The sequence below is a fragment of the Rhipicephalus sanguineus genome, chromosome 2 (genome assembly GCF_013339695.2).
Source record: "Rhipicephalus sanguineus isolate Rsan-2018 chromosome 2, BIME_Rsan_1.4, whole genome shotgun sequence".
Lineage (NCBI taxonomy): Eukaryota > Metazoa > Arthropoda > Arachnida > Ixodida > Ixodidae > Rhipicephalus > Rhipicephalus sanguineus.
Genome location: NC_051177.1, coordinates 85,969,602 through 85,996,458, shown reverse-complemented (window position 1 = coordinate 85,996,458; position 26,857 = coordinate 85,969,602). Strand labels below are relative to the sequence as shown.

The following is a 26,857-nucleotide window of genomic DNA, read 5'->3' as shown; positions in this document are numbered from 1 at the left end:
GCTTGCCGAAAAGTGTAGTGTGTATAATAGAGGCAGGCAGGAAGGAAGGAAAGCGGAATAAAAGGAAGAAGGTAAACATCTGACTTGCCGAATGGGAAAGGGGAATAAAAAGTGAGTGAACCCTTGTGTTGCTGTGAAGAAAGATCAAGGTTATCGGGAGTCTTCATCGCTGGCTCGTGCTGTACAGGATATCAAAGGCTTCTGCTGCCTGGCAGGCTGGTTCGATCACCTAAAGCTAATCGTCCACTTCTAGTTCCCAGCGCAGCCTCCCACTCACTGCTCAAGGCGTTGATTCTCTACTGTTGCCCCTGCCATATACCAGTGATGGCAAAATCAATGTTTAAAAGTAAATAAACGACGTTACTAATTACTGTTACATAATTCTGGTAAGTGTAATTAAATCACATTACGAATTACAGCTGGCCGACAGTAATGACATTACATTACTTACAAGAACTGATGTTTAGGCGTTTGCAGGTGTTCATACTTAAGTGAACAAGGAGCGCAACAAAACAGCGACGCAAGAAACAAGTGACGACCATACTATTACTTTGAAAAGTAATGAAATTACTTTGATGTGCTTTCACAAAAGATATGCCAAGCAACGTTATTCAAGGCTTAGCGTTTGGCTGCTACGTGGGTTTCCTGTGGCCCTGCCTCGTACCTACACTTCAGGTTCGGCACTCAGTTTTACTTGTGCTTGTTCTTATTCTTTCCTTTCTTTTGATAAATATTTTATGCCCAAAAGGGAAGCAGACATACTATATTTAAGTAAAAAGTAAATGGGAAGGTAATGAGTAATTTATTTGAAATTACTCGCTAGAAGTTATCCATTCCATGACAAAATTGCCAACCCACAAATGGGATTCATAACGTTACTCATTACTGTAATTGCAGTATTGTCAATTCTGCCGAACACTCAAAGCACATCGCGCTGAACCCAGTCCGACAGCACAGCGCGCTGGGTACGCAAGTAGAACAGCCGAGCTCGAAGCGGTGCTGCGCACATGCTGTCGTTTCCCGCTGACTTGGGCTTAGTACACTACACGCATCTTTAGCAACAGCCCGTGATTTGTCGCCGGAGACGGCAGAGCACTGAGGCGAGCGTCGACACATATCAGCACTTCTGGCGGCCAAGGTTACCCGCTGGTATCCTTCGATGTACAGCGCGACCGAACGATGCTCAGCACAATGTGGCCATTATTCACATCCACGACGCACCCGGTGCACCAGTGTGGCCAACTTTCATTTTCAGCACAGAAGAGGCAGTACGTTTTCAAGGGTATTTGCTAGACGCCACTCCAGATTTGAAAGCTGTAAGAGGTAGAAAATGGCGGTGATGAAAACTAGAGAAAGGTCAAGTTTGATTTCCTATAGAATAAGATCTAAAGAGATAGCAAAAAAGAAAGGTAAATAAAGAAACCGAAATCGGAGAACGATATTACGAGGTGGCAGTCATCCCTATATCGATCAATCTGGCGGGTTCGTAGACCACCGGGTGCGAACTCTGAACATTGTTACATTTAAGATATGTGCCCGCTGTGAGCACTGCAAAACACATTAACGTAATTTGCACTGAACGTAAACAGCTGTACAGTGTCATAAGAAAGGAGCACAACATATGAGTCACGGCTCTTGAACCTGTCACTGGAAGTGACCTTTACGAACGCCAGGTACATTCGCACAGAATTTGGTAATACAACAATAGATGCATGTATTCCGGACGACAGCGCATGATCGAACACACACACACACACACACACACACACACACACACACACACACACACATATATATATATATATATATATATAGTGTGTCTATAGACGCCTTCGTCAATAGATTAAACATTTCCTCTAGACTTCATTAAGCTGGCTAGAATTAAAAAAAACTGGAGGCGACAGTAATCGCGCCAGGCAGCACGCCGCCATTGGACCGATCTCGGCCCAACGTCGGCAAATGACGGCAGCAATATTGGCCCCACGTCGGCAAATCACGCTCGCGCTACTTTCACCCGCATCGGCCCGACTTCGGCTAGCCGCCTTTGGGCCGATGCGGGCTTGCCGGCTTCGGGCCGACGTGGGCTAGCCAGCGTCGGTCCGAGACGGGCCTGCCGTTATTCAGCCGATGATGGCAAGCCGTCATTGGGCCTATGTATGCTAGCCGATGCTGGCGCGGTGTCGGCCCCGCCGACGTCGGGTAGCCGCCGGCGTGACCGTTTACACCCGTTATTATGTTTTAGCAGTGGTGGCTTACCGTGCGTTAAGTACGGCAGTACTGTACCGTCGTGGTCGGCACGTAGCTAGTTTATATGGAGACACCGGCGGTAGTTGCTCGATGCGTAAAGTAACCTGATCAGGCACGCTGATACATGTGTTGTAAAGTAAAATGGCTGCGTGCCGACCACGGCAGTTCGTTGTTACTGTGGTTACTGTACTGTAAGTCAGCAGCGCTAAAATAGACTATTCGCGGCCCAACGACATTCATCGACTGCCATTGGTGCCATATTCGAAAAATGCTTCCTAATTAGAACGACTGCTCCACTGATGTCTTAGTGTACAATTCTGTCGAACCGTGCAAGGCCGAGAACGAAAGTCAATATTGTCTCAAACAAAACTAAATTGATGAAAGGCCTGCTGCACCAACTACGCATGCGTCTGAGAAATTAAGGAGCAACACATTTGCAAGGTGATAAACACAAATTTATTCACAGATATGAACACACGCCAGCAGTTCCGGAATAATTATGCCATCAAGGAATATCTAAACATCTATAGATACCGTAGCCAACATCTAAAACAACCCCACAGCCACCGTATTCTTCAAAAAAGCAGGACAATCCTAATCGAGAAGCGCAAAATCATAGGCGTGAGCAGGGTTCCCGTTCAGAGGGTGTGGGGGGGGGGGGGGGGCGAAGGTTCATCGCGGCGCCCCCCCCCCCCTCCCTATTAAGTCAATGTGTTTGGCAGACCTTGCGCCCACCTCTTCTTAAGTGACTACGGGGGCCGGCCGCCCCCCTGCCCCATTGTGCGCACGGCTATGCGAATAGTTACAATCTCTTCAACGTTATGCGCGGCACATTCACTATAAATATTGAAAGAACTAGAACGGGCAAAAATAGGAATAAGGATGAACGAAGAATATCTTAGCTACTTGCGTTTTGCGGACGATATCGCGCTTTTCAGTAACGATGGTGCCGAATCACGAAAAAAATTCTGGAGATGTAAACGAAGGCAGCATTAAAGTAGGATTAAAGACGGACCCGAAGAAAAGAAAGATAATGTTAGGCGGCTTGCCGAAAAAGCGAGATTAAGAATGGCAACTAGACTAGAAGATTGTGTATACGCGTGAGCTAATTACGAGCAGAGGAGCACTCCCCCACCTCCCCCCCCCCACGTTTATTAAGTTCACCAAGGAACGGTAGGCATTCGCAACACATGACTGGCAATTAAATTAGCGTTATCCTTTAAGCGGGAATTGCAATTTTTTCAGTGATATCTTAAGGGCCAAAAAGATGGATAAACTGCTGCACGCGACGCGAGAAACAATGCGAGCGGTACCACAAGATCCCATGAACTCTACATCTAAACAAGATGGACACGCACGCATTCCTAATCTAAAGGTAAGATTGTCACAGAAAGGAATCGTGCATAAAAACCACTCACGTGTGCCCGTTGGATCGCTAAAAACACGAACGAATAAAAAATACAAGCGCACCATATCAGAATACACAAAACACGATGGTCAATAGAGAATACGCGATAAGAAAACAAAAAATATGATGACACGTAACAGCAGTGAACACGCGGCCTTATATGAGGTGAGCGAGTTCAACATGGAAGCAGGGGGCCACTGGTTTCTCGCTGCTGTGATCTCTGCCGAAAACAATGCCGGAATCCTGCCGCGTATCCGTCTCGTGCACGATATTGACTTTCCACCACACATGTCCACACACCGCACTTCTTGAAGAGTTCTGCTGGTCGGAGTGAAAAAACCTGCTCCCGCAGCTACTATTGTCCCTCCGTCTGGACGGCTACCCTACCCTGCCTGGTCAAGCGAGTTTCGCGACAATGACGCTGAACGAGGGGAAGGGAGGGAAGGGGAGGGGGGGGGGTAGAGGTTGAAGAAGACGAAAAAAAAAGCGAATCCTCCCTTCTTGAAAGCACGCCTCAGCCTACCACAATGGTGTGCGATCCCCCCAGCATGTCTATGGGCATGCCGTTTGAGAAAGGCGTTCGTCGAATTTTCAATGCATCACTTGTTGCCACATGTCGGTGCATGAAAACTTTGCGTACACCACGTTGGAGCCGCATTTTTCATCGTATTTCACGTGCCATAATAATAATTTTATGCGGCTGTTTCTGAAAGCACGTGGGAAGCAATCGTTGAGCGAGATTTTTACTTGAAAAAGATATGTATGTCGCAAAATGGACGGCAACGAAGTGCAAATGCGAACTGACAAACATGTGGCAAACACGTGTTTGTCAGTTCGTTATAGATGGTCAGCGGGCTAGTTGATTTGTAAACATTCAAACGACAAAACGTGTCTTCACTTCGCCCGATCTTTTTTGCACCATACCTATTTTTCTCAAGTAATGAACCAACTAGCTCCGCAACACGCCTTGCTGAGCTTTTACTATCACGGAGCGGCCCGCAGGCTTGGTCTGACGGTCCCGACGTGGGAGTCGCCAGCTGCGCGCTGACGCGCGCCTTGCAGCACCCAAATAAAGTTTTTCAACCAACCAACCAACTGAAGCAAATGCGCTTGTTACGCTTCATCCAAACACGCGCGTGAGTAAATATGTGTAAACACAGAGATCGGAAACTGTCCGTGTAGTATATGAGCGCTGGCGCCACACATTCAGCGGCTGAAAGGATATAGCGCTATAAATATGATGACAGGCTGGATTTATGCACATAATTAGTATTCACATAAAACTTCTTCCGCTAAAAGCATTCGTGCGGGAATGTTTGGGTGAATTTTGATGCTGGATACATTAGCGAAGTCGGCCGACCAGTGGCAAAAACATTTACGAAACAGAAGTACTTCGAATTTGGCCCATGAAGTTAATGGTATGTGTTATAACGTTTCAACATTTTTGATAGCGTTGAACAACTGGTAAACGAAGTGGCCATCTAATTTCAGTCAGTTATTCTTCTAAAGACCACCTTTTTTTGGTAGAAAAGTGACTGTGCTAGTGATAGTTGTTAGTCATTGTCATAGCAGAAACGAATAAGAGAATGCAAGCTATTCAGTCGGCGATACTTCGCGTCCCGAGTCGTACGTGCGGCATTAGCACGGTACAATATTTGAACTTTGTTATTTGCGCTAGTACATCAATCCATGTGGCGGTATTCTACAGCTTAAGCTACAAATATTCAAGTGCCTAATGCTCTATTACATTACGATTGTATCCTAGGCGGGCGAGCTCCCAGGCTTCTTCGGCGGGCTAAAGGTAGAGCGCAACGTCCAGGTTATTCTCGTCACTGACGGCCGGCAACACGGCGTCCAGCGTCGTTGTGGGGCTTCCGTGAACTAGTTTGAACGGTGTCATAGTGCGCCGTTTCTTACACTGCCGTGTTAACTTCAGGTTATGTGCGGAAGATATTATGGCGTCCCATGTCCTGTGTTCGACGTACAGTATATTGCCAGCATGTCGGCGAGGGTTTCATTTAGCCGCGCGGTGAGGCCATTCGCCTGCGGGTGATGTCCGTCGGTGACTTGTGTGGCTCTATTTCAAGATGGTTTGCGTTAGCTCTGCCGTAAAAGCCGTACCTCTGTCGGTGACGAGGACTTTTGGAGCGCCGCGACGCAGGAGGACGTTCTCAACAGGGCATGTATAACTGTCTGAAGGGAGACAAGAAAGTTCCAACATCGTCGATAAACCATCGGCTCCGCCGATGTCAGCTGAAGCACGGCAGAATGACGGCATTCCCGGCCCAATGTTGCCGGTGAAAACCATCGGCTCGGCCGATGTCGGCGAAAGTACGGCAAAACGGCGGCTAACTCGGCCCAATGTTGCCGGTGAAAGCCATCGGCTAAGCCGATAGCGGCGGAAGAACAGCAAAATGCCGGCAAACGCGGCCCAATGTTGCCGGTGAAAGAAATCGGCTAAGCCGATATCGGCGGGAAGACGGCAGTAGGCCGGATAACTCGCCCAATGTTGCCGGTGAAAGACCAACATCGGTTGAAAGGCGGCAAAATCGGCCCAATTTTGCCGGCAAAAGTCAACGGCCCCGCCGATATCGGCGCCAGGCTGGCAATGCTGGCCCGAGGTGGGGCCGCGCACAGCCGCCGTAAAACCAATATCGGCCCGACGTTGTGTGCTGTTGACTTAGGCTTCTGGTAGCGGCAATCGCACCTCGGCGTTGGTGTTCCCTGGTGTAGTCATTAGGTTTCAGTTTCGTCGCGCTGACGAAACGGATCTCAGAGGCGACGTAGAAAGAAACGAGTAGTTGAGATATGTTCCGTCAGGTGCCGCAACGATCCCAGCTGCTCACAAGAAAACCCTCTGCTCTTTCAACGAACTCATTTAAATAATTTTCACTAATTATTCTAGCAGTTAATTTGCAGTTATCACGAGTTAACGAACGCTCCGATATCATATGTATCCAATATAACTTTTAACTTGTACCAGAATCGTCGATTTCGTGCCAGTTTTATTTTGTAAAAGGCTTTTTTTGAGTATCTGGAAAACCGGAAGTGCCCGACCGGAAGTGCTTGGAAGAGAACGAAGAGTATCATTCGTTTCTCGCGCCACTAAAACATAATAATAAAATTTGTAGTGAAACTAAACAGCTGTAGAGTGCCATTAGAGCGGAGAACAGCATGTGACTCACTGAACTTGAACCTAGTAATGGAAGTGGCTTTTGCGAGCTCCGGATACCTCCGCGTACAATTTAGTAATAAAACTAGTTGCAGACCTTCCAAGACGCATGGTTGAACATACCATATTTGCGTCTGTAGGCGCCTTCGTCAACAGACTTAGCAATATTTTCTCTAGACATTCATTAGGCTGGCTGGAATTGTAAATTTATACGAGCTGAAGTAGGTGTTTTATGGAGCACCTCGGCCATGGAATATCCTGGTGATGCTGATCCCGATGTAAGCCTGACCGCCGTCGCGCACATCCAGTATCGACGGCGCATGCGCGGCCTTCTCGTGGAGGATTCCTCCGGTCCCTAGTGGAATTAATTAATGAAAGCCAGTAGTGCGACTGCGAAAGAACTCTGCTTCATTTTTTTTTATTTCGATAATAAATCCCTGTCGCGTTAAGTTAGTTGATTAAGCTGACGCGCTCGAGCAGATTCTGTAGGAGGCAAAAGGCGATCCACGCAATAAAGGTAACGAAACATTTCTGAAACTCCCCATTCGCTGTCGCAATTTTACGTTTACTTTTGAAGCAGTACGTTTCTTCTTAAGCTTCGCTTCTGTCTACATCAGCCGGTAGCGCGTTTGACAATGACGGCTATAACGCTTGTTCCTCTATTATTAGCAATCTGCGAGCAAAGACGATGTCTTTGTGTAAGCAACACAATTGTGCATTCTGAGAAGATTGCGTCGAAACTATTTAGCTGACTTTTGACAATACCCAGCTGAAAATCACCGCGGGTTATTTTGCTATCAAGCAGTTTAGTTTTGCTACTGTTGTAATTCTGGCTGTGTGCCGATAGATAATTTGCACAGACTTTTCTTTCTTCTTTCGTTAGCGTCTCTTCTTGTTTACTTTTCTTTTTTTTAATGTATACCCACCATTACAGTAAATTACTTAATATATACTGATGGGTTAGCTGGTGAGCCGTGTTATTACCGAAGCAACGCTCTTAACAACTTATATTAACAGCTTAGAGCAATGGTCTCGTAAACTATAGCAGCGAAATTATAATAATTTTGCAGTGTTCGTAAATGCAAACCTCCAATAATTAATATCTCAGGCTTCGCCCTAATGACCTACCACAGCTAAAGCACTGCCCTGCTTAATCACTAGGGACCAACCTGTCTCGGCTAAATACCCCGACGCATAATGAAAGGCCATTGAGCATATTTCCGCAGGCCTGTGCAATTAATCTCGTCAAGAGCTACCCCTCCCCTAACATTACCATACCTCTTCATGACAAGCCCTATCCGTATATGGCAAGAATGTCATCATCTTTATCACTTTGATCCTTTGATAAAAATTATCACTTTGTCCCTTTAACACATGGCAACCGCAATATATATATATATATATATATATATATATATATATATATATATATATATATATATATATATATATATATATATATATATAAAAGTGAGTGAGAAGAAGGACTCACGTACGAAATGTAGTTTTATTAACGTTCCGGCTGGTGGACCAGCCTTCGTCTGACGAAGGCTGGCCCACCAGCCGAAACGTTAATAAAACTACATTTCGTACGTGAGTCCTTCTCACTCATCTATCTTCATACCCAAAGTATATATATATATATATATATATATATATATATATATAGCTCCTTGACTCACTACTCTTGGTGTTCGTCGGCCTTGCAGACCTATTTTAACGCGAGAGCGTTAAAGAGCTCCTTTCGCCGAAATTATGGTGTCGGTGTCGGCGTCGCTGTTTGTGCGCGAAAAATCATCGTGTTGTCCGTGACCGAAAAATTGAGAAAGATGCAAATAAAATAAATAATGAAAATATTTGGCTCGAATGAGAATCGAACCCAGGCCGTCTGCGTGGCAAACAGTGTTCTACCACAGATCCACGCTGTTGCTTGAAACTGCTTCGAAAATAAAAACGCTATATGAATGTCATATAGTGGAAGGAGTCTCCTTAACGCACGTAATATTGCGTGCCAAGAACGAAGAATCGCACCAGGCGTCAAAACATGTGAATTGCGCAACGAGTGGATGTTTTAAAAGTCCACCCATTACAAAGCACTCAGACATAATCAATCATGATCAGCTGCAAAAGCATCAACAAAGTCAGAAGCTGCGCAGGTTAGCGTGACGCCTTACGGACGCATAGTGGGCGTTTCGCTGATTCGCAAAAGGAATAATTATGGCGCAGTGGGCACTTAACAACTGTACTTGCTGTAGACATTCTAGGATAGCTTGAAGCGGCAAATGTTACTCGCACAGAGGTTTGTTTTCTTGCGGCATGGTTGGTGCATGCACCGAGAACCGAAGCCGGGCTAGCAATTGAGAAGAAGATGCTCACGGCGCCCGACTACACCGTCGCGTTCTACTCTTGAAGGCGAAGCTCAAGTGTCCTCCAGGATATTTGTACGTAACTTGTGTGCTTTATTATTTTACTTTTCGCAAGAAAAAATTATTCACACTTATACACTTCAATCTGAGCCAAAATTCCGAGATTCAGAAAGCGAGAGCGTCCCCTAAACACACATAACGAAAACTGCGCCGAAACAAAGACTAGCTAACTAAAGCTGTGGCGGGTGTGTGGCTGTGTGCCAGGTGACACAGTAAAATAATTCTGGCTGCAAAATAGCCCACTATATAAGTTAGCACACAGAAGAAACTTAAGTAAGGGACGGCTCTCAATAGAAAAAAAGTGTAAAATAGAGCTTTTAGAATCTACTTGGGTGAAAAACACATGCTGCACAATTCGAAGTTGAAAATATACACGTCACGCGTGAGGCAAAGTGAGTGCTAATATACGCAGGCATTTATACGTATATGGTAGCGAACAGAGGTTCATCAGAAATAAGTTCATCATTTTCCATTATTATGTGCAATTATAACATCTTTATTTTTTTTAGCGCTTCGTGTGAAAAGCTAAGGAGAAACCCTAAACGAAAGCTCACTTTGGTTTATATACTTTGCTAAAACTGCTGCTTGGGCGAGTTGGTTCATGATTAAGATATATTTACCAGCGCAAAAAAAGACGGAACGTTTACGAAGGACACACACACTCATACGCCACACATACGCCACCTCTCCTTTCTATGCCCCTCCCCCCCCCCCCCCCCCCCCCCCCCCCCCCCCCCCCCCCCAAAGAAAAGGCATCTCCCCTTATATTGGTAGCATGCAAAACAGTTGGATGAATTCACTTATTGGTTATCACGAAAGGCGGCTGTCATCCCCATTTTCTGCGGCGTAGTGACATGCGAGTAGGCTCGCAATCCTGATTCCATTATTCGCGTACGCAGCGTCTGCTGGCGAGATCTCTCGCGTTCTACGGGCCTGTCGTTTTCAATAGACCCTTGATTGCGCCTTCTGCGAGGTTATCGCTCTTGCCGTGCAAAACATCTCCACTTAATTACACCCTCCTGTCACAGTCTGCCGCCGCGCCCTCTTTTGCGCATGCAAGTTCATCGACCGCAATTGCTTCATCTAAAACGATCCGCGTCACTCGGCATGCAAGCGTTGTGTTCTGCAAATCACAAGCATGCGCATCTTCGCTGCTCCTAAGCTTCAGGTGCGGTTTGAAGGCCAGCCTGTGTGTGCATGTGCGCATTGATTTTTAGATTTTGTTTTATCTCTGTGTCTTTGTCCTCTTTTTGACGCCATTTCCTCCACCCCTGCGGCGCGCAGGGTAGCGAACCGGCTAGAAGTACATATACAGCCCGCGTATATCGAACTGACAACAAAGCGGGAATTAGTTCAGTATATCGGATAATTCTGGCAGCGATGGCAGCGATGACGTAGTGGTAGAGCATCAGCCTCGCATGCAAGAGGTCCGTGGTTCGAATCCCGGCGCCGGACAATTCCCAACCGGATTAAAAAAAATCCGCGTGATGATGGAATTGTGTAAAAAGGCCTGGGGTGCAGCCTCACATGTGACCACAGACGCAATGCACTCCCTCATAAGAGCAGGATTCGCCACCCTGGTGTAGTACTTGGCCCCTACCTCCCACATGAATACACCAATTAAACCACGGCCCTCTGTCCCCAGCGGCTGCGAAGCAACTGACCAAGGCGGCGGTCAGACCTGCAACACAGCAGAGGGTGCTAAGAATCTCTGGATCCGGACAGACCGCCATTGGAATCTGAGCTTGGCTACGTATAACGCTAGAACTTTATCTAGTGAGGCGAGTCTAGCTATACTATTCGAGGAATTAGAGGTTGTTAAATGGGATGTAATAGGGCTCAGTGAGGTTAGGAGGCCACAGGAGGCTTATACAGTGCTGAAGAACGGACACATGCTATGCTATCGTGGCTTAGCTGACAGAAGAGAACTATGGGTGGGGTTCCTTATTCATAAAAATATAGCTGGCAATATACAGGAATACTATAACATTAATGAGAGGGTGATATGTATCGTAATTAAGTTTAATAAGAGGTACAAGATGAAGGTGGTACAGGCCTACGCGCCTACATCCAGCCATGATGATCCTTGGTTGAACGCTTCTACAAAGACGTAGAATCAGCAATGAGTAAGGTAAAGACACAGTATACTGTACTGATGGGCGACTTTAATGCAAAGGTAGGCAAGAGGCAGGCTGAAGATCATGCAGTTCGGGAATATGGCATCGGCTCTAGAAACGCCAGAGGGGAGTTGCTAGTAGAGTTCGCAGAACGCAATAATTTACGGATCTTGAATACCTTCTACAGAAAACGGGCTACTCGTAAGTGGACGTGGAGGAGTCCTAATGGCGAAACTACAAATGAAATAGACTTCATAATGTGTGTCCACCCGGGCATTGTACAGGATGTCGAAGTAGTTAACAAGATCCGATGCAGTGACCATCTAGGATTCGACTAGACTTGAGGAAGGAACGGCAGAAACTGATACGCAAGAAGCCGATTAATGAACTAGCTCTGAAAGGGAAACTACAGGAATTCAGAGTTTCACTTCAGAATAGGTACGCGGCTTTAACCGAGGAAACCGACCTTAGCGTTGACGCAATGAATGATGATCTGACTAGTATCATTAAGGAGCATGCAGTGGAAGTCGGGGGTACAGTCGTAATACAGGACACTGGTAAGCTATCCCAAGAGACGAAAAACCTAATTAAGAAACGTCAAGCCATGAAAGCCTCCAATGCAACAGACAAAATAGAGCTGGCGTAAGTCAATAGGCGTAAAGTAGCCGACATAAGAAAGTATAATATGGAGAGAATTGAGCATGCTCTAAAGAGCGGATGAAGCCTCAAAGCTATGAAGACAAAACTGTGCATAGGCAAAAATCAGATGAGAAGAGAGAAGAAAGAGTAGAGAAGGAAAGGCAGGGAGGTTAACCAGTACAGGACAACCGGTTTGCTACCCTACACATGGGGACAGGGTGGGGGAGATTTAAAGATGGAGGAAAGAGAGAGAGAGAGAGAGAAAGATAAAAAGATAGCACGACACAGCACACATAGAATCAGTCGGTCACTCTTGCGTGGTAGCATAGCACACATGGAAACAGTCGGTCACTCTTGCGTGGTAGTTGGTCACTCCTGCGTGGTACGCGACATTTCTGTCACAGGCGCTTGGCCAAGTTCGTCGCTCTCAAAAAACCTCAGCAGTGCCTTCGTCGCCTTCAGTTGTGATGTCTTCTGTTGACAACATGCAAGTATTGTTTGAACAGACATTGGTCTACTATCAAGGCGCGCTAGAACGGACGCCAATGACTGTCTCTGAGCATTATATACCGGACAGTCGCACAGGACGTGGTGTAGCGTCTCCTCGCAACGACAGGCATCGCAGAGAGCGTTGTCGGCCATTCCAATTCGAAAGGAATAGGATTTCGTAAATGCCACCCCTAGCCACAAGCGATAAAGCAGTGTGGCCTCTCTTCGGCGGAGTCCAGTTGGCATACAGACATGCATTAAAGAGGACAGGTGGCGTTGACGATTAGTCCGGTTGGTTTGGCTGCTTGGTGGGCACCATAGAGCGAGCGTGATCTCCTGTGCAAGGCCTCGAAGACTGCTGGCAGCGTCAGACCTTGAAAGTGGGATGGTATCTTCCTGTGTGCTTTCATGAGCTGTCCGAGCGGCATTATCGGCCTGTTCGTTCCCTATGACGCCGCAGTGACTTGGCAGCCATTGAAACGTCACGTGGTGCCCTTTCTCATATGAAGTGTGGAGAAGACCTCGAATTTCAAAAACGAGCTGTTCATATGGCCCGCGACGCAGATCAGATAGCACAGATTGTAGGGCTGCCTTTGAGTCGCTGAAGATAGACCAATGTTGAGGTGGTTCCCGATTAACAAAACAAAGTGCAGCGCGCAGAGCAGCTAGTTCCGCAGCTGTCGACGTCGTGGAGTGGTCGGTCCTAAAGCTGATGGTAATAGCTCTTGCTGGGACAACCACCGCACCGGACGAACACTGGATGTTTGTGGAACCATCTGTATATATATGTACACTGTCCGCATACTTCTCGTACAAAAGAAGCAGAGACAGTTGTTTCAACACAGGTGACGACAGCTCAGATTTTTTCCAGATCCCTGGTACACTGAGTTGAACTGTGGGTCGAATAAAACACCAAGGGGGCATCGGTGGTTTAGATGCAGTGGTGAAGCCCGAGGGAAGTTTGTCGTTGTACTTGACGATAGTTTTAGAAAATGATGCGTGGCGCCTCTCTGAAGGCAGTGTTGCAAGGTGATGACAGGGAGCACGTGCAAAATGTCTGATGTGCGTTCTCAGGACTTCCACCGTAATGTGAGTTTGCATTGGATGGTCACGAGCAATCGCAATAGTTGCCTCTATTGACGTACATCTGGGCAAACCAAGGCACGCTCTGAGTGCTTGAGCTTGTACTGCCTGCAGAACACGAATATTGGTCTTACAAGTATTACTCAGCACGGGCAGGCTATATCTAAGAAAACCGAGAAAGAGCGCTCTGTAGAGTTCCAGCATTGCGTCTACTGACATCCCCCACGTCTTTCCTGCCAAGAACTTGAATAACTGGGAAATTGCTGTCAGGCGCTGCTTCAGGTAGGCCACGTGCGGGCTCCAACATAGGTCCCTGTCGATGATTACGCCAAGAAACCTGTGAGTTCTGGCATAAGGAATGGGCCGCCCGTTGATTGAGATGACATAAGGTTTCATTAGTTTCCGAGTGAATGCCACCAGTGCGCATTTTTCTGGTGATATGCTGAGACCTTGTTTACACAAGTACCTAGCTGTCAAAGTTGCTGCTCTTTGAAGCCGCGCACGTATCTGAGGACGTGTGACTGCCGAAGTCCAGACACAGATGTCGTCTGCGTATATTGAAACCTTGATGGTAGTTGGCAAGTAGTCAGCAAGCCCAATAAGTGCAAGATTGAATAGCGTCGGGCTAAGAACTCCGCCTTGAGGAACACCCCTGGAAGTATAGCGTCGCGTAGTTGGGCCATCTTCTGTTAACACAAAGAATGATCTTGCAGCCAGGTAACTCGCAATCCACGAAAAGATTCGACCACCGAGGCCAACCGCCGCAAGTGCATCGAGAATAGCCTCATGTAATACGTTATCGTATGCACCTTTCACATCTAGAAACAAAGCTGCAGATAGTCGCTTACGGGATCTTTCGTGCTGAACGTACGAAACTAGATCAACGACATTGTCAATGGAAGAGCGGTCGCGTCGGAAACCAGCCATGGAATTCGGATAAATCTTGTAGTATTCAAGATACCACTCCAGGCGGCCTAGGATCATTCTTTCCATCATCTTCCCTACGCAGCTGGCCAGTGCTATTGGGCGGTATGAGGCGAGTTCGAGGGCGATTTACCCTGCTTCAAGAGAGGCACCAAGCGGCTTACTTTCCAGTCGTCGGGAACATTGCCATCCTGCCATGAGGAGTTGTAGAGGCTCAGCAATTCTCTCCTTGCGGCTCCTCCCAGGTTGCACAAGGCTCGATATGGAATACCATCTGGACCCGGAGTGGTAGAACGCCTGCAGAGAGCTAGTGCCGCCTCGAGCTCCTCCATTGTGAAAGGGAGGTCCATGCGGCAGTCACGGGAATGGGGGACGTCACCTCGGGCTGGAGAATCTGGACGAGTCGTTTGGTTGGCGATCCGCGCACAAAAATCTTCTGCGACATCGATGTCTTGCCGCCCTTCAAAGAGTGCGAGCGCTTTGAATGGAAAACGTTGCTCCGGAAGGCAACGCAGACCTTGCACAGTTTTCCAAATGTGGGAAAGTGGCTTGCGGGGGTCTAGCGTCTGGCAAAACCTTGTCCAACGTTCCGACGCTAATTTATCCATGCGACGCTGAATCTTCTTTTGCATCCTCCTGGCTGCCCTAAGGTCGTGAATTGATTTCGTGCGCCGATATCGACGCTCCGCCCGGCGCCGCAGTGCTCGAAGTCGTTCCAACTCTATGTCGAAATCGTTTCGCGTGGAAGAGATTGTCAACGTGCGAGTGGCCTTTTGCATTGTACTCTTAATTGTTTGCTGTAACCCAGATTGTAGGCCCTCGCTGCAAGCATCTTCCATGTCAGATTTGAAGGTGGTCCATTGAGTCGCTCGAATGGTCCTCCGTAGACCAGCTCTTGACAAGCCTTTGATGCTAAGGTAGATGGGAATGTGATCACTCCCATGTGTCTCAACATCTGGAAACCACTTGACACATCTGGCGAGAGAGTTAGAGACAAAAGCAAGGTCGAGGCAGCTTCCGTATGTCACGCCTCGAAGAAAAGTGGGGCAACCATCATTCAGGAGAGTAAGGCCATAGTGGTAGGCGGCGCTTGCTAATCTTCGTCCTCTTGCATTTGTCCTTGGACTTCCCCATGCAGGGTGGTGCGCATTGAAATCTCCTATGATAACCCATGGAGCAGGACAAACACTCAAGATATCCGCTAATCTTCGTGAATCGAAATTGCTTGAAGGCGATATATACACGCCTATGAGAGTAAACAGGAGTTTGTGCTTTTTAACGGTGATGCATACATATTGATTGTCATCGTGAGGCGCAATTGGTTGCACCACATAGGTGAGTTCACGACGAACAAAAACGATGATCTTGCTGCACGCACCGTTTGTTGAAGACATGACAGCTTCGTACCCTGACAATCTGGTTGGTTTCGACAAATTGGGCTCACAAATGACGATCAGTGGAAACACATTACTATACACAAACTGACGAAAATCTGAAAGGCGTGATTTAAGCCCTCTGGCGTTCCATTGGATGATGGACGCTGATTTGACTTCTTGACGGAAGGATGAGGTGTGGGTAGCCATCTTTCTATTCGAGAGATTCAAGCACTGGGCTTAAGGCGTCCAGCACTCTAAGTGCGCTTCGAGCTGATGTTGTTCCCATGTCCTCTAATATCGCTCGGATGGCTCCCATGAGGGAACGCAGCACCGAAATGACTTGACGATCTGTTTTAGGTATACCATCCATGACCGGAGATGGCTCCGGTGGAGCGGCGACCTTCCGAGGTTCCTTGTCAAGGGGCCGGGTCGGAAGCGTAGGCCATTCCTCTGGGGGAAGATGCTTATCCGCTGCCTTCGTGGAACTGGTGGGCACTTTCGCGGCGCGACTGAGTGGTGCCGCCACGGAGTGGGCACTATCATATCGGGCATGCGCGTTCTTAGAAGACGTACGATGACGCCGACGTCGACGCCGACGCTTGACAACTTCGGCTGCCTCCCTGTGGGTCGAGTTGTCTCGAACCATTTGCTTGAGAACCTCACGCTCCTTCTTGATGCGAGGACAGTCTTTCGACGAGGCAGCGTGAGGACCGCTGCAGTTGGCACATTTCAGAGTAGTGGCACGGCAGGTGTCTTCTGCATGAGGTTCAGCGCAACGGGGACAGAGTAGCGAGTTGGGGCACACGCCTCTGACGTGTCCTAGCCTGAAGCACTGATGACACTGAAGCGGCTTCTGTATGAATGGCCGAACCGGATGGCGGAAATGTCCGACTTTCACGTGGGATGGTATGCAATCCCCCTTGAAGATCAATTTTACGCAGCGCGTATTCCCAAGGCGACGCACTTGCGTAATGACAATGCCCTCGTTTGCCGGCTTGATGAGGGTAGGTAAGTCAGCACTGGAATGGCAATGTCGATGTCGTAAATTACACCGGCTATAGATGTATCATCCATCGGGATAAAGGGGCGCATTTTAATGCCGCCTAGCTCCGTCATTTGTTGAAGCTGCCCCAGAGCACTCACGTTGTTCACGTCTATGGCAAGGATGTTCTTCCGTGGATTAATTCTGATGTCTTAATTTGATCCGGCACCGCACGTTCCAGAATAACGGATAGGGCTTGCCTGTTCAGCAGTCGTAGGTTGCTTGAGGGATCCTCCGGCTGAAGATGATGACATGCGGCCAGCGCGCAGGCCTTGACTGCATAGTCGCTGTACTCGCAGGCGTCGAAGGCGGTGCGTTGATGATCTTCCTCTTCGCCCTCTTACCCCGGACGGGTATGAAGCTGTCGTCTGATGTGTCGTCTTCTGACATAGAGTACAGCTCGGTGTCCTCAGTGTCACTGGGAGAGCCAACTCGCTTCCTTGCGATTGACGGCCGCGGTGACTTCTGGCCAGACGGGCCTCTGGCCTGCTCCGCGTCCATGACCGCAAGACGGGGAGGCGAGGCACCTCGAAAAAGCGAAGGTTTCACTAAAAATTCAGAGAGCACAGAAACAAGCGTTCTGTCAAGAAGACACTTCGTCGTCGTCCTCAAGTCTTTTCCATCAGATGTATGCGTTAAGAGACAAGGAAGGCAAGGTCACAACCAATATGGATAGAATGGTTGAGGTAGCGGAAGAGTTCTACAGAGATCTGTACAGCAGCCGAGGCATTCAGGATGATACCGTAAGAAGGAGTAATAGCGCAGAGGAATCTGACATCCTACCAGTATTGACAGGAGAAGTAAAGAAAGCCCTAAAGGGAATGCAAAGAGGCAAATCAGCTGGTGAGGATCAGGTAACATCAGACCTGTTGAAAGACGGTGGAGAGATTATGTTAAAAAACTGGCCACCCTGTATACGAAGTGTCTCTCGACGGGGAGGATATCAGTATCTTGGAAGAATGCCAACATCATCTTGAGCCATAAGAAAGGGGACGTCAATGACCTCAAAAATTACAGGCCCATCAGCTTACTGTTGTCTGGAAGCTATTTATAAAAGTAATTGCTAACAGAATTAATACGACATTAGTGTTCAATCAATCAAAGGACCAGGCAGGATTTCGTACAGGCTTCTCAACAATAGACCATATTCATACTATCAATCAGGTGATAGAGAAATGCGCGGAATACAACCAACCCCTATACATAGCCTTCATAGATTACGAGAAGGCATTCGATTCGGTGGAGACATCAGCAGTCATGCAGGCACTGCGGAATCATGGCATCGACGAAGCCTATATAAACGTAATGGAAGAAATCTACAGCGGATCCGCAGCCATTATAGTCCTCCATAAAGAAAGCGACAGAATCCAAATAAAAAAGGGCGTACGGCAGGGAGACACGATCTCTCCAATGTTATTCACCGCGTGTTTACAGGAGGTTTTCAGGGCCCTAGATTGGGAAGAATTAGGGATAAGAGTTAATGGAGAGTATCTCAATAACCTCTGATTCGCTGATGACATTGCATTGATGAGTAACGCGGGAGACGAATTACAGATCATGATTACTGAACTGGATACGAAAAGTAGAAGAGTAGGTCTGAAAATTAATATGCATAAAGCTAAAGTAATGTGGAACACTCTTGGCAAAGAACAGCGCTTTACGATAGGTGGCGAGACACTGGAAGTTGTAAAGGAGTACGTCTACTTAGGACAGGTAGTAACCGCGGAGCCGAGCCATGAGATGGAAATAACTAGAAGAATAAGGATGGGATGGGGCTCATTCGGCAAGCATTATCAAATCATGAATGGTAGTCTACCACTATCCCTCAAGAGGAAGGTATATAACAGCTGCATCTTACCGGTACTTACCTACGAAGCAGAAACCCGGAGACTTACAAAGAGGGTTCAACTTAAATTGAGGACGATGCAGCGAGGGATGGAAAGGAAAATGATAGGTGTAACCTTAAGAGACAGGAAGAGAGCAGAGTGGGTCAGGGAACAAACGGGGGCTAAGGATATCATAGTTGAAATAAAGAAGAAATGGATATGGGCCGGGCACGTAGCACGTCGGCAGGATAACCGGTGGTCATTAAGGGTAACTGACTGGATTCCAAGAGATGGCAAACGCGTGAGGGGGAGACAGAAAATTAGGTGGGTAGATGAGATTAAGAACTTTGTAGGTATAAAGTGGCAGCAGAATGCACAGGACCGGGTTGATTGGCGGAAGATGGGAGAGGCCTTTGCCCTGCAGTGGGCGTAGACAGGCTGATGATGATGATGATGATGATCGGATAATTCAATATACAACTTTTAATCAGATTATTGCACTTGCGGTGCAAATTTTGGTGCTCGAGTTGGCTTCACGGCACTGCCTCATGACAATACAAACAAGACGTCTTCACGGCAATACGCTTTCTTTTAATCTTTCTACGGCTTGTAGCGGTGCTAGCGTTTTGCTACAAACTGCAGAAAGCTATCAGACCCAGTCCTGAAGAATCAGCGAAGCCTGGTTCAACGGGCACGAGAGATGGCGAAGACCCGTGGCTACCTGGAATAAGGAGGCCGCCCACGTTGGGCGCACAGTGCGCTTGCTCAAAATAAACGTTTATTAAAGACGATAGTCTTTTTTGGGGAACTTAAACGCAGAAATTTTGGTCTGTCTTTCTGTTTGTCGGGACGTCACCCGATTCAGCCACCCGGCCAAAGTTGAACCACCTGCTTACCGCCCACCCATCTTGAACTGGTACGGCTGTTCATACTTGTGAACGTTGTCGATCAAAAAGTAAATATTACGCATATCTGAGGCGCAAAATCATTAGGTAAGAATTAGGTGGTGTGTTCCTTTAATAGAAAATACATAGATACGCAATTTTAAAGACCCTAGTTTCTTAAGCTGCGCTGAAAATGCGACTGCGCTGAAACTTGTCTTCCTCCGTGCCCTCTGCACAAGCTCATGTTGTGTTTCGGTTTAGGTTCACTATTGCATTGTACGATAACAGGGGGCGACGCTCTGGCATTCCTGTACTTGAATTCCTGTTTTACCCAGGCGACGTGTAAATAAGAGAGTTTGTGGAGAGTACTCGTTGAGTGCGGACGTTTCTTCTCCTTCGGCGCATCGCGCCAAACAGTGTGTTCGGGCTGGCCGGCGTCCCCACCGGTCGCGTTGGTCACCGCCGGTCTTCGCCTGCCGCTGCGCCGGGACTACCAGCCCGCAACACAGCACTCATGTTTCCCGACGTATTGCCAGATGGCTTTCATATCTCACGCAGCGCCTCTTCTATCATCTTTAGACGACATTTGCAGCGAAGCACGCAGATACGCGGCCAATTTTTATCTCTCTCTCTCTCCCTCTCTGCGGTTTGTAACTTGGGTGCAGGGTTATATGAAGGGGTGGGTTATACGCGAGAAAATACGATATTGATGTAAATGGCGCCTCAAAATCTCCATACGCAGCTGTGCGTACTCGTAGGGCGCTGGAAGCGTCTAGTCTGCCTTGACTCTAAATGGCGGCCTTGTTTTTCAATATCTTACTGAGGCTGCTTCTTGGGATTCTGTACGCAGCGGTTACATAGGGGTTCTTTAGCCCAAGTTCGACCTCATTGACTATCGCCATTTCTGCGGGGAATAGCAGTTTCTTCCGTTTTACGGCAGCTATCACGTTGACAAACGAGCGTAGAAGCGAACGGCGACCCCGCAACAACGACGAGGAATCATGGGGCCGTCAAGCACGTGATGCCAAGCGGTAGTTTCCATTCGCTTCGCGCAGCATCCGCCTGATCACAGCTCTTGGTCTCCCAGATACATGCGGGAAATTCCCCTTCCGTGAGGAAAAGTCAAAAAGTTTGTGAGAGAAAGCCAACTTCTTCGGGCATTCGCCGCTGCCCGATGTTCGATATATAAAATGATCCGGCTGTTTTTGTTCGAGCTAGCCGTAGATTTTCCTATCCATTAGCCTTTGAGCATTGTTGGGATCGAGAATATTTCGATATGAAGGATTATTCGATTTAGCCTCGTTCGATATAATCGGGTTCGACTGTACCAGGTTAACCTCCCTCCCGCTCCTTTTTATCTATTTCTCTCTCTCTTGAAGCACGCTTTATAGAGCACAGCCTTCACGAGATTCCGCGCAACGATTACCCTTATGCTAGGGCTTTCAGTGATCCGTCCATCAGACAAAACTCCCCCTTAAAAATATGATAACGCTTATAAAACGGCCGCGTTCACTTTGATAGGTTTTTGCCAGATCTTCGATACGAAGGGCTCTTCTCTTTTCCAAACAATGGGTGTGTCCTTGGAAATTCGAAAACAAGATATTCAACGACTATCCGCCTCGTGCGCTGCTGCTTTCAGTGGTACTGGTGGCGCCACCAACGGCGGACGGTGGCGATAGGTGGATCTGCGCGGCTCAGAGAAGCCGTGGGTAAAGCGCCTGTTACTCTCCGTTTTTCTATTCATGTTTCATTCTGGTTTGATATTTGTACTGCCGACGCTGCTCCACTAGACAACCATGCCGTCTATTACGTCCATTGTTCTATATTATTTGTTTTAAAATGACAGGCCCGTTTTTTAATGCGTGCGCGCGATGCACTGCGTACGTTTCTTACGTGCATGTGTCCAAGTTGTTTGCGTGATCTGTTAACACAGATGAAATAAAAATTGTTGCAGTACAAAACAGCATTCTTGTTTTATTGAACACCCCAAGCAGTACAACAATGACTATTACGGCTGTATGCCTGCTTAAGAAACGCACAAAAGACACGCGATTTTATCTTCGCCCAACACTCGTAGCACTCAACTAGGCCAAGAAAACCAAAATCTAACTTGCTGAACGTTTTAACAGCCGTCACACAGCTGCATAATAATGCGTGAAAGTACTGTAGCAAATGACCAACAAACATTCACACAGCGTTTTTTTTTTGTTCACAGACCGTATTAACATATGAGGAAGTTCTAACTGCATTGCAATCACATATTTCGGAATATCTAATCACTTTCACCATTGAAGCCACAATCCTCTAACACATGCGCTTTAAATTGAGCATGGCATTACTGAGACTTATATAGGAAATGCGCACGCGTGGCATTACTCAGATTTATATAGGAAATGCGCACGCGTGCAATGTATCTCGTATGCTAGATTCTCCTTTGGTACGTGCAGCTCAAAATAAAATGCGATTCTAGAAGTAATGTTCGTGGAGTAGCGAGCATATAGAAGGGCAACTACTTACAGCTTCACTTACCTTTGCAAAAACGGTATTCCAATTGCAATTCAATATTAACCGACGCAACAACGATAACAACACACTTGTTGCACACAGGCGTACCAGGTTGACGCTCGAGGCCAAGCGCGGTATTTTAAGTGTAGCACAATCGGGTGCGCGTACAGTACGCTAGAATATTCTGGCACAATGTCGTCAAGCTTGCAGTCACTTCAGCGGTTCCCACGATGTAGCACCAGTTGACGTCCTCGCGTCATCAAACTTCTACGACGCCGAGAACTACGCACACAGCTGACTTGGAAAAACGCGGTCTTGCAGGAGGCCATCTTGTCCCGCAACCAACGGACAAAAGTACACAACTGAGGCGTCTGAAACATTGCCGTTGATGAGATGGCAGCTGAACGAAATCAGGGCTCGTCGTCCGACGTGTGGCCACCGCCTTAACACAATATTAACGTTGCAACGTTCAAGGAAGACGCGACGAGCCCAGCCGGTCTTGTCGGGTACGCTACAGCACAGTGCACAGCGCGCGCTCTCACGGCCACCGAAAGAAATAAAAGAAAGTGGAGAGAGGAGTTAGCTTGGAGCGTGGCCAGTCGGTGGAAGCAAGAGGACGTGTGGCGTCGTCGGTGTGGCGTATTGTCGAGAGATGGCGCTAGTTTGTTTTTGCGCAACGAAATCGCAAACTTGATTCAAAATGCATGGGATCCTATAGGGGGTTGGGAGAGGGCACAACCGCCTTAGCCGAGCGGTGGCGCCACCATACCGATGCACGAGGCGGATAGCATGTTTAGCCTAAGCTAGTCGAAAAATTGGAGCCGACGGTAATCCGGCAGAAGGATGGGAGGGAGGGAGGGAGGGAGTCTGTTGTCATCTCATGTCGTCACGGGGCGTCACGCAGGAAAATCCATGTATAGCACAGATAAATACTTAGACATTTACATAACAAGTGATCTCTAGTGGTCAAAACACCTTGACACAGTGCTAGAAACTGCCACCGTAAGTTGTTAAAATCATCCACACAAACAAACAATAGCTCTGTTGGCATATAAAACCCGCGTACGGTTCGATTTAGAATATGCCGTAATTATACGGGACCAGTTCACAAAAATTGACGTAGGAAAACTAAAAAAAAGCTTTCAAAAATAAGACATTAGATTCGTCCACAATACGTATGGCCAAACTTCAATCACTAACCTCATATCTCAAAATGGCCTAGCTGCTATAACTAATCGAAATCGTGTATGTTGTCTAAAATTCTCTTTTTCAACCTATAAAAGGTCAGTACAAGATCGACACGTCACACCTTCTTGCATATTCGAGAGGTTACGCTACCAGGCACAGACACTCTGTAGCTCTAACTCCCTTCACTACACGTGTCAACGTTCAACTCGCATACCGTGAACACATCCCTAATCATCCAGCATTTTTTCTTAGCAATGAACCGCATTTTGATTCTAAAACATTACTAAAATTTTTAGAAGATGTAAACAAGCTACAAATAATCTGGCCTGGTCATCCGTAGTGCAGCCTCGCTTAGCGAGCTGAATGAAGCTTTAGTCAAAAAACTTTTTATAGCAGAAGTCTTCATCTCCTGACTTCAAGTACCCTCTCGAACACTAGTGCTTTCCATAGATTTTAGACTATCGTCTCATTGTAATAGAGATTTTATGCACATAGCCCACACCATTGGTCATTCTTACAGTTTTATTACTTGGATGACTTCCCCAATCCAAATCAACCTGTTTTAGGCCCTTATACAGCCACGTCGCATCTACCATTTGCAAATCAGTTAATCATCGAACACAATGTAAACTCACTACCACATGACATGGCGCTCTTTGGCCATAACTGGCCCTTGTGCCAATAAACACAACGTAACAATTGTTTATATTATTCTTTTTTTCCCTAAAACTCCACGTCCAGCCCATCAAATTAAACACAAATCATTTTGCTAAGACCAATTTCACTCAGATAACACATGGTGCAGTTTTTCATTATTGGATCAGGCCTGATGCATACTCATTACTGGGCTGTTTTCAAAGCGCGACTGTACTGAATGAGACAGAGAAGCTCGTTTTCGTGTCACTATTTGTCACTGATCGTGCTGTGACTAACGGTAGCGCATCGTGCCCGATTCTTGGGTTATACCAGGTAGTGGATCAATGACACAGTAGAAGGTTATGATCATCATCCTAGCGTGTCACGTGCTTTGAAACGTGCGCCAGTGGCGAATGAGGCGGCGGTGCGTCGCCGATCACGCCCATGAAGGACTCCCCGCCACCTCACTCGCCTCAAGAAGGCGAAAACCGAACCACCACTGCTGCGACGGTACCACCGGGATCTGAAGCCCCTGCTCACAGCGCACTCAAATCGCGCGCCGACGTGCCGAGTACCAGCGGCGCCGGTGGCAATGCCAGCACCAGCAAGGGCACCGAAAAAATGGCCAGCAAGAAGGACACTGATACTGGCGGCTGCGGCGGTAGTGGTGGCGGTGGCCCATCAGCAAGTGACTCGAGCGGGTCGAAGCTCTCGGAGGACGCGATCGCGGAGCTACGCGAGGCTTTCGTGCTGTTCGACAAGGACGGCAATGGCGCGATCAGCACCAAAGAGCTGGGCACCATGATGCGCGCCCTCGATCAGAACACGACCGAGGCCGACCTCAAGGACAAGATCGCCGAGGTAGACACCGATGGCAACGGCACCATCGACTTTGCCGAGTTCCTCGCCATGATGACCAAGAAGACGCGCACTGCAGACACCGAAGAAGAGATCCGCGAGGCGTTCAGAGTGAGCACGCCCACCCTTCGATTTACCGCATTTCACTCCTGCCTGAATTGTCATTGTGTTCTGGTAAAGAAAAATCACTTGTTTAAATGATACACACAGGTCTTCCAAAAGCGGATAAGTGTAGAAGTATCGTAACACTTGTAAGTGAAGCTTACTTGAAGTGCTTCAGTCAACACTAATCATGGGAGGCTTGTGATCATGATAAAGGGGGCGTGCGCTCCTTTCAATCAAAGCAACCTCAATCAGAATCAAATGCTAGAGGTCCGTGTACTTAGATTAAGGTGCACCTTAAAGAACTCCAGGTGGTCGAAATTTTCGGAGCCCTCCACTACGGCGTCCCTCATAATCATATCGTGGTATGGAGACATAAAACCCGAGCTATAATTGCCAAGCAGCCTCTTGATCGTAAAAGTAATTCCCCTTGAGCTCTATGGCACTAAACACGTTTCCGTAACGATGTTGTCTGCCTTGCATAAGCTAGAGGCCAAGCAAGTGATTCGGCGGCAATCATAAGTAATAATCCAGGTTGCATACATTGTGTTCTCTCACGGTTTAGCCCCATACATAACGCTCGCTTTAAATATGCTGTCTGGTTTAAATATGCCCTGTGGAACCTCGCGCCGCATCCGGAATTTACTGCTGAAAAATAATGCCAAATTGGGACTAGATTTCTTGTTGCCGTGTAGTGGCTCTCCCACATCAGTTATGACTATTGGTGGCATTCCCATAAAATTTAGTACTTCCGGCCTCGATATATATATTGTTTTACCACGGTTTTTAATACTTGACAACCGGAAATAATCTACAGAGAATATTTCAAACTGCTCGGCCCAACGTGAACAATGAAGAACACCGAAAAGCTGCAGAACCAGGACTGAGACCCACGGCTGAGTATGCATGAATGAATCACGTGTTGATTGTTTTCCTGATACAGATGGGCTCGTTCGACCTTATATTGCCGCCTTCGTTTACGGAGTCCAATCTTGCAGAATATACTGTGTAAAACTCACCTCGTCACAGAAATCTGTGAGGCAAAGATAAACTCTTCGAGAAAAATGCAACGCTCTCTACAGCCATGGCTCCCTCAACACAATTTTCACTCCTATTTCGTGATACAAAACCCGTTATTTAAAAAATTAAACGACCCTATCACGTCCTCTTTGACGGTTAAAACAAAGATGAAAACTTATTTACTTCCAACTAAAATATACAAATTTACAAAATAAATAAGTAAAACTAAATGTGAAGACCATATTTTGAGTGTTTTCGTGAGCTAGCTGTGTACTCTTGCAGCACTTTGTAGCAGCGTTCCGATTTTTCCTAAACAGCAGTCTTAAGTAAATGCTCCAGCAGTTAGCAGTCGCCATGTGCACTTGCGTGAGTTTGTGTGCGTTTTGTACGTGCGTCCATGTGTGACGTATAGTTTACCTCGATTGCTTACGTAGGTGTTCGACAGGGACGGGAACGGCTTCATCACCGCAACAGAGCTGCGCCACGTAATGACCACGTTGGGCGAGAAACTTACGGACGAAGAAGTCGACGCCATGATACGGGAAGCCGACATGGACGGAGACGGACAGATCAACTACGAAGAGTTCGTTGCACTAATAAAGTCAACGTAGAAGTCCTAATAAATGTGTTTCCCTTGTGCTCTATTGCTTACAGGGGCATAGCCAGAAATTTTTTTCGGGGGGGGGGGGTTCAACCATACTTTATGTATGTTCGTGAGTGTGTTTGTATGTGTGCGTGTATATATACGCAAGCAAAACTGAAAAATTTCGGGGGGGGGGGGTTGAACCCCCCCAACCCCCCCTTGGCTACGCCCCTGATTGCTTAGTAAATCACAATTTTACAATGCCGAAAGCACCACCATTACCTCAAGAAGACTCTTGGTAAGCGAGAATACTCGCAAAAAAAAGAAAGAAA

General features: G+C 47.3%; 1 protein-coding gene across 1 annotated transcript; it reads left to right on the top strand.

The window, feature by feature from the left end:
- The first annotated feature begins 21,429 nt into the window (after positions 1 to 21,429).
- LOC119381718 (calmodulin) lies at positions 21,430 to 26,553 on the top strand. Its single transcript, XM_037649485.2, has 3 exons — positions 21,430 to 21,443; positions 24,661 to 24,931; positions 26,377 to 26,553. The coding sequence occupies exons 1-3, from the start codon at positions 21,430 to 21,432 to the stop codon at positions 26,551 to 26,553; spliced, it is 462 nt and encodes a 153-aa protein (XP_037505413.2).
- The last annotated feature ends 304 nt before the right edge of the window (positions 26,554 to 26,857 follow it).

Excerpts from the sequence above, each read along its gene's own strand:
- LOC119381718 (XM_037649485.2), top strand. Across the intron at positions 24,932-26,376 it reads AGATCCGCGAGGCGTTCAGA|GTGTTCGACAGGGACGGGAA; the intron begins GTGAGCACGCCC and ends TTGCTTACGTAG.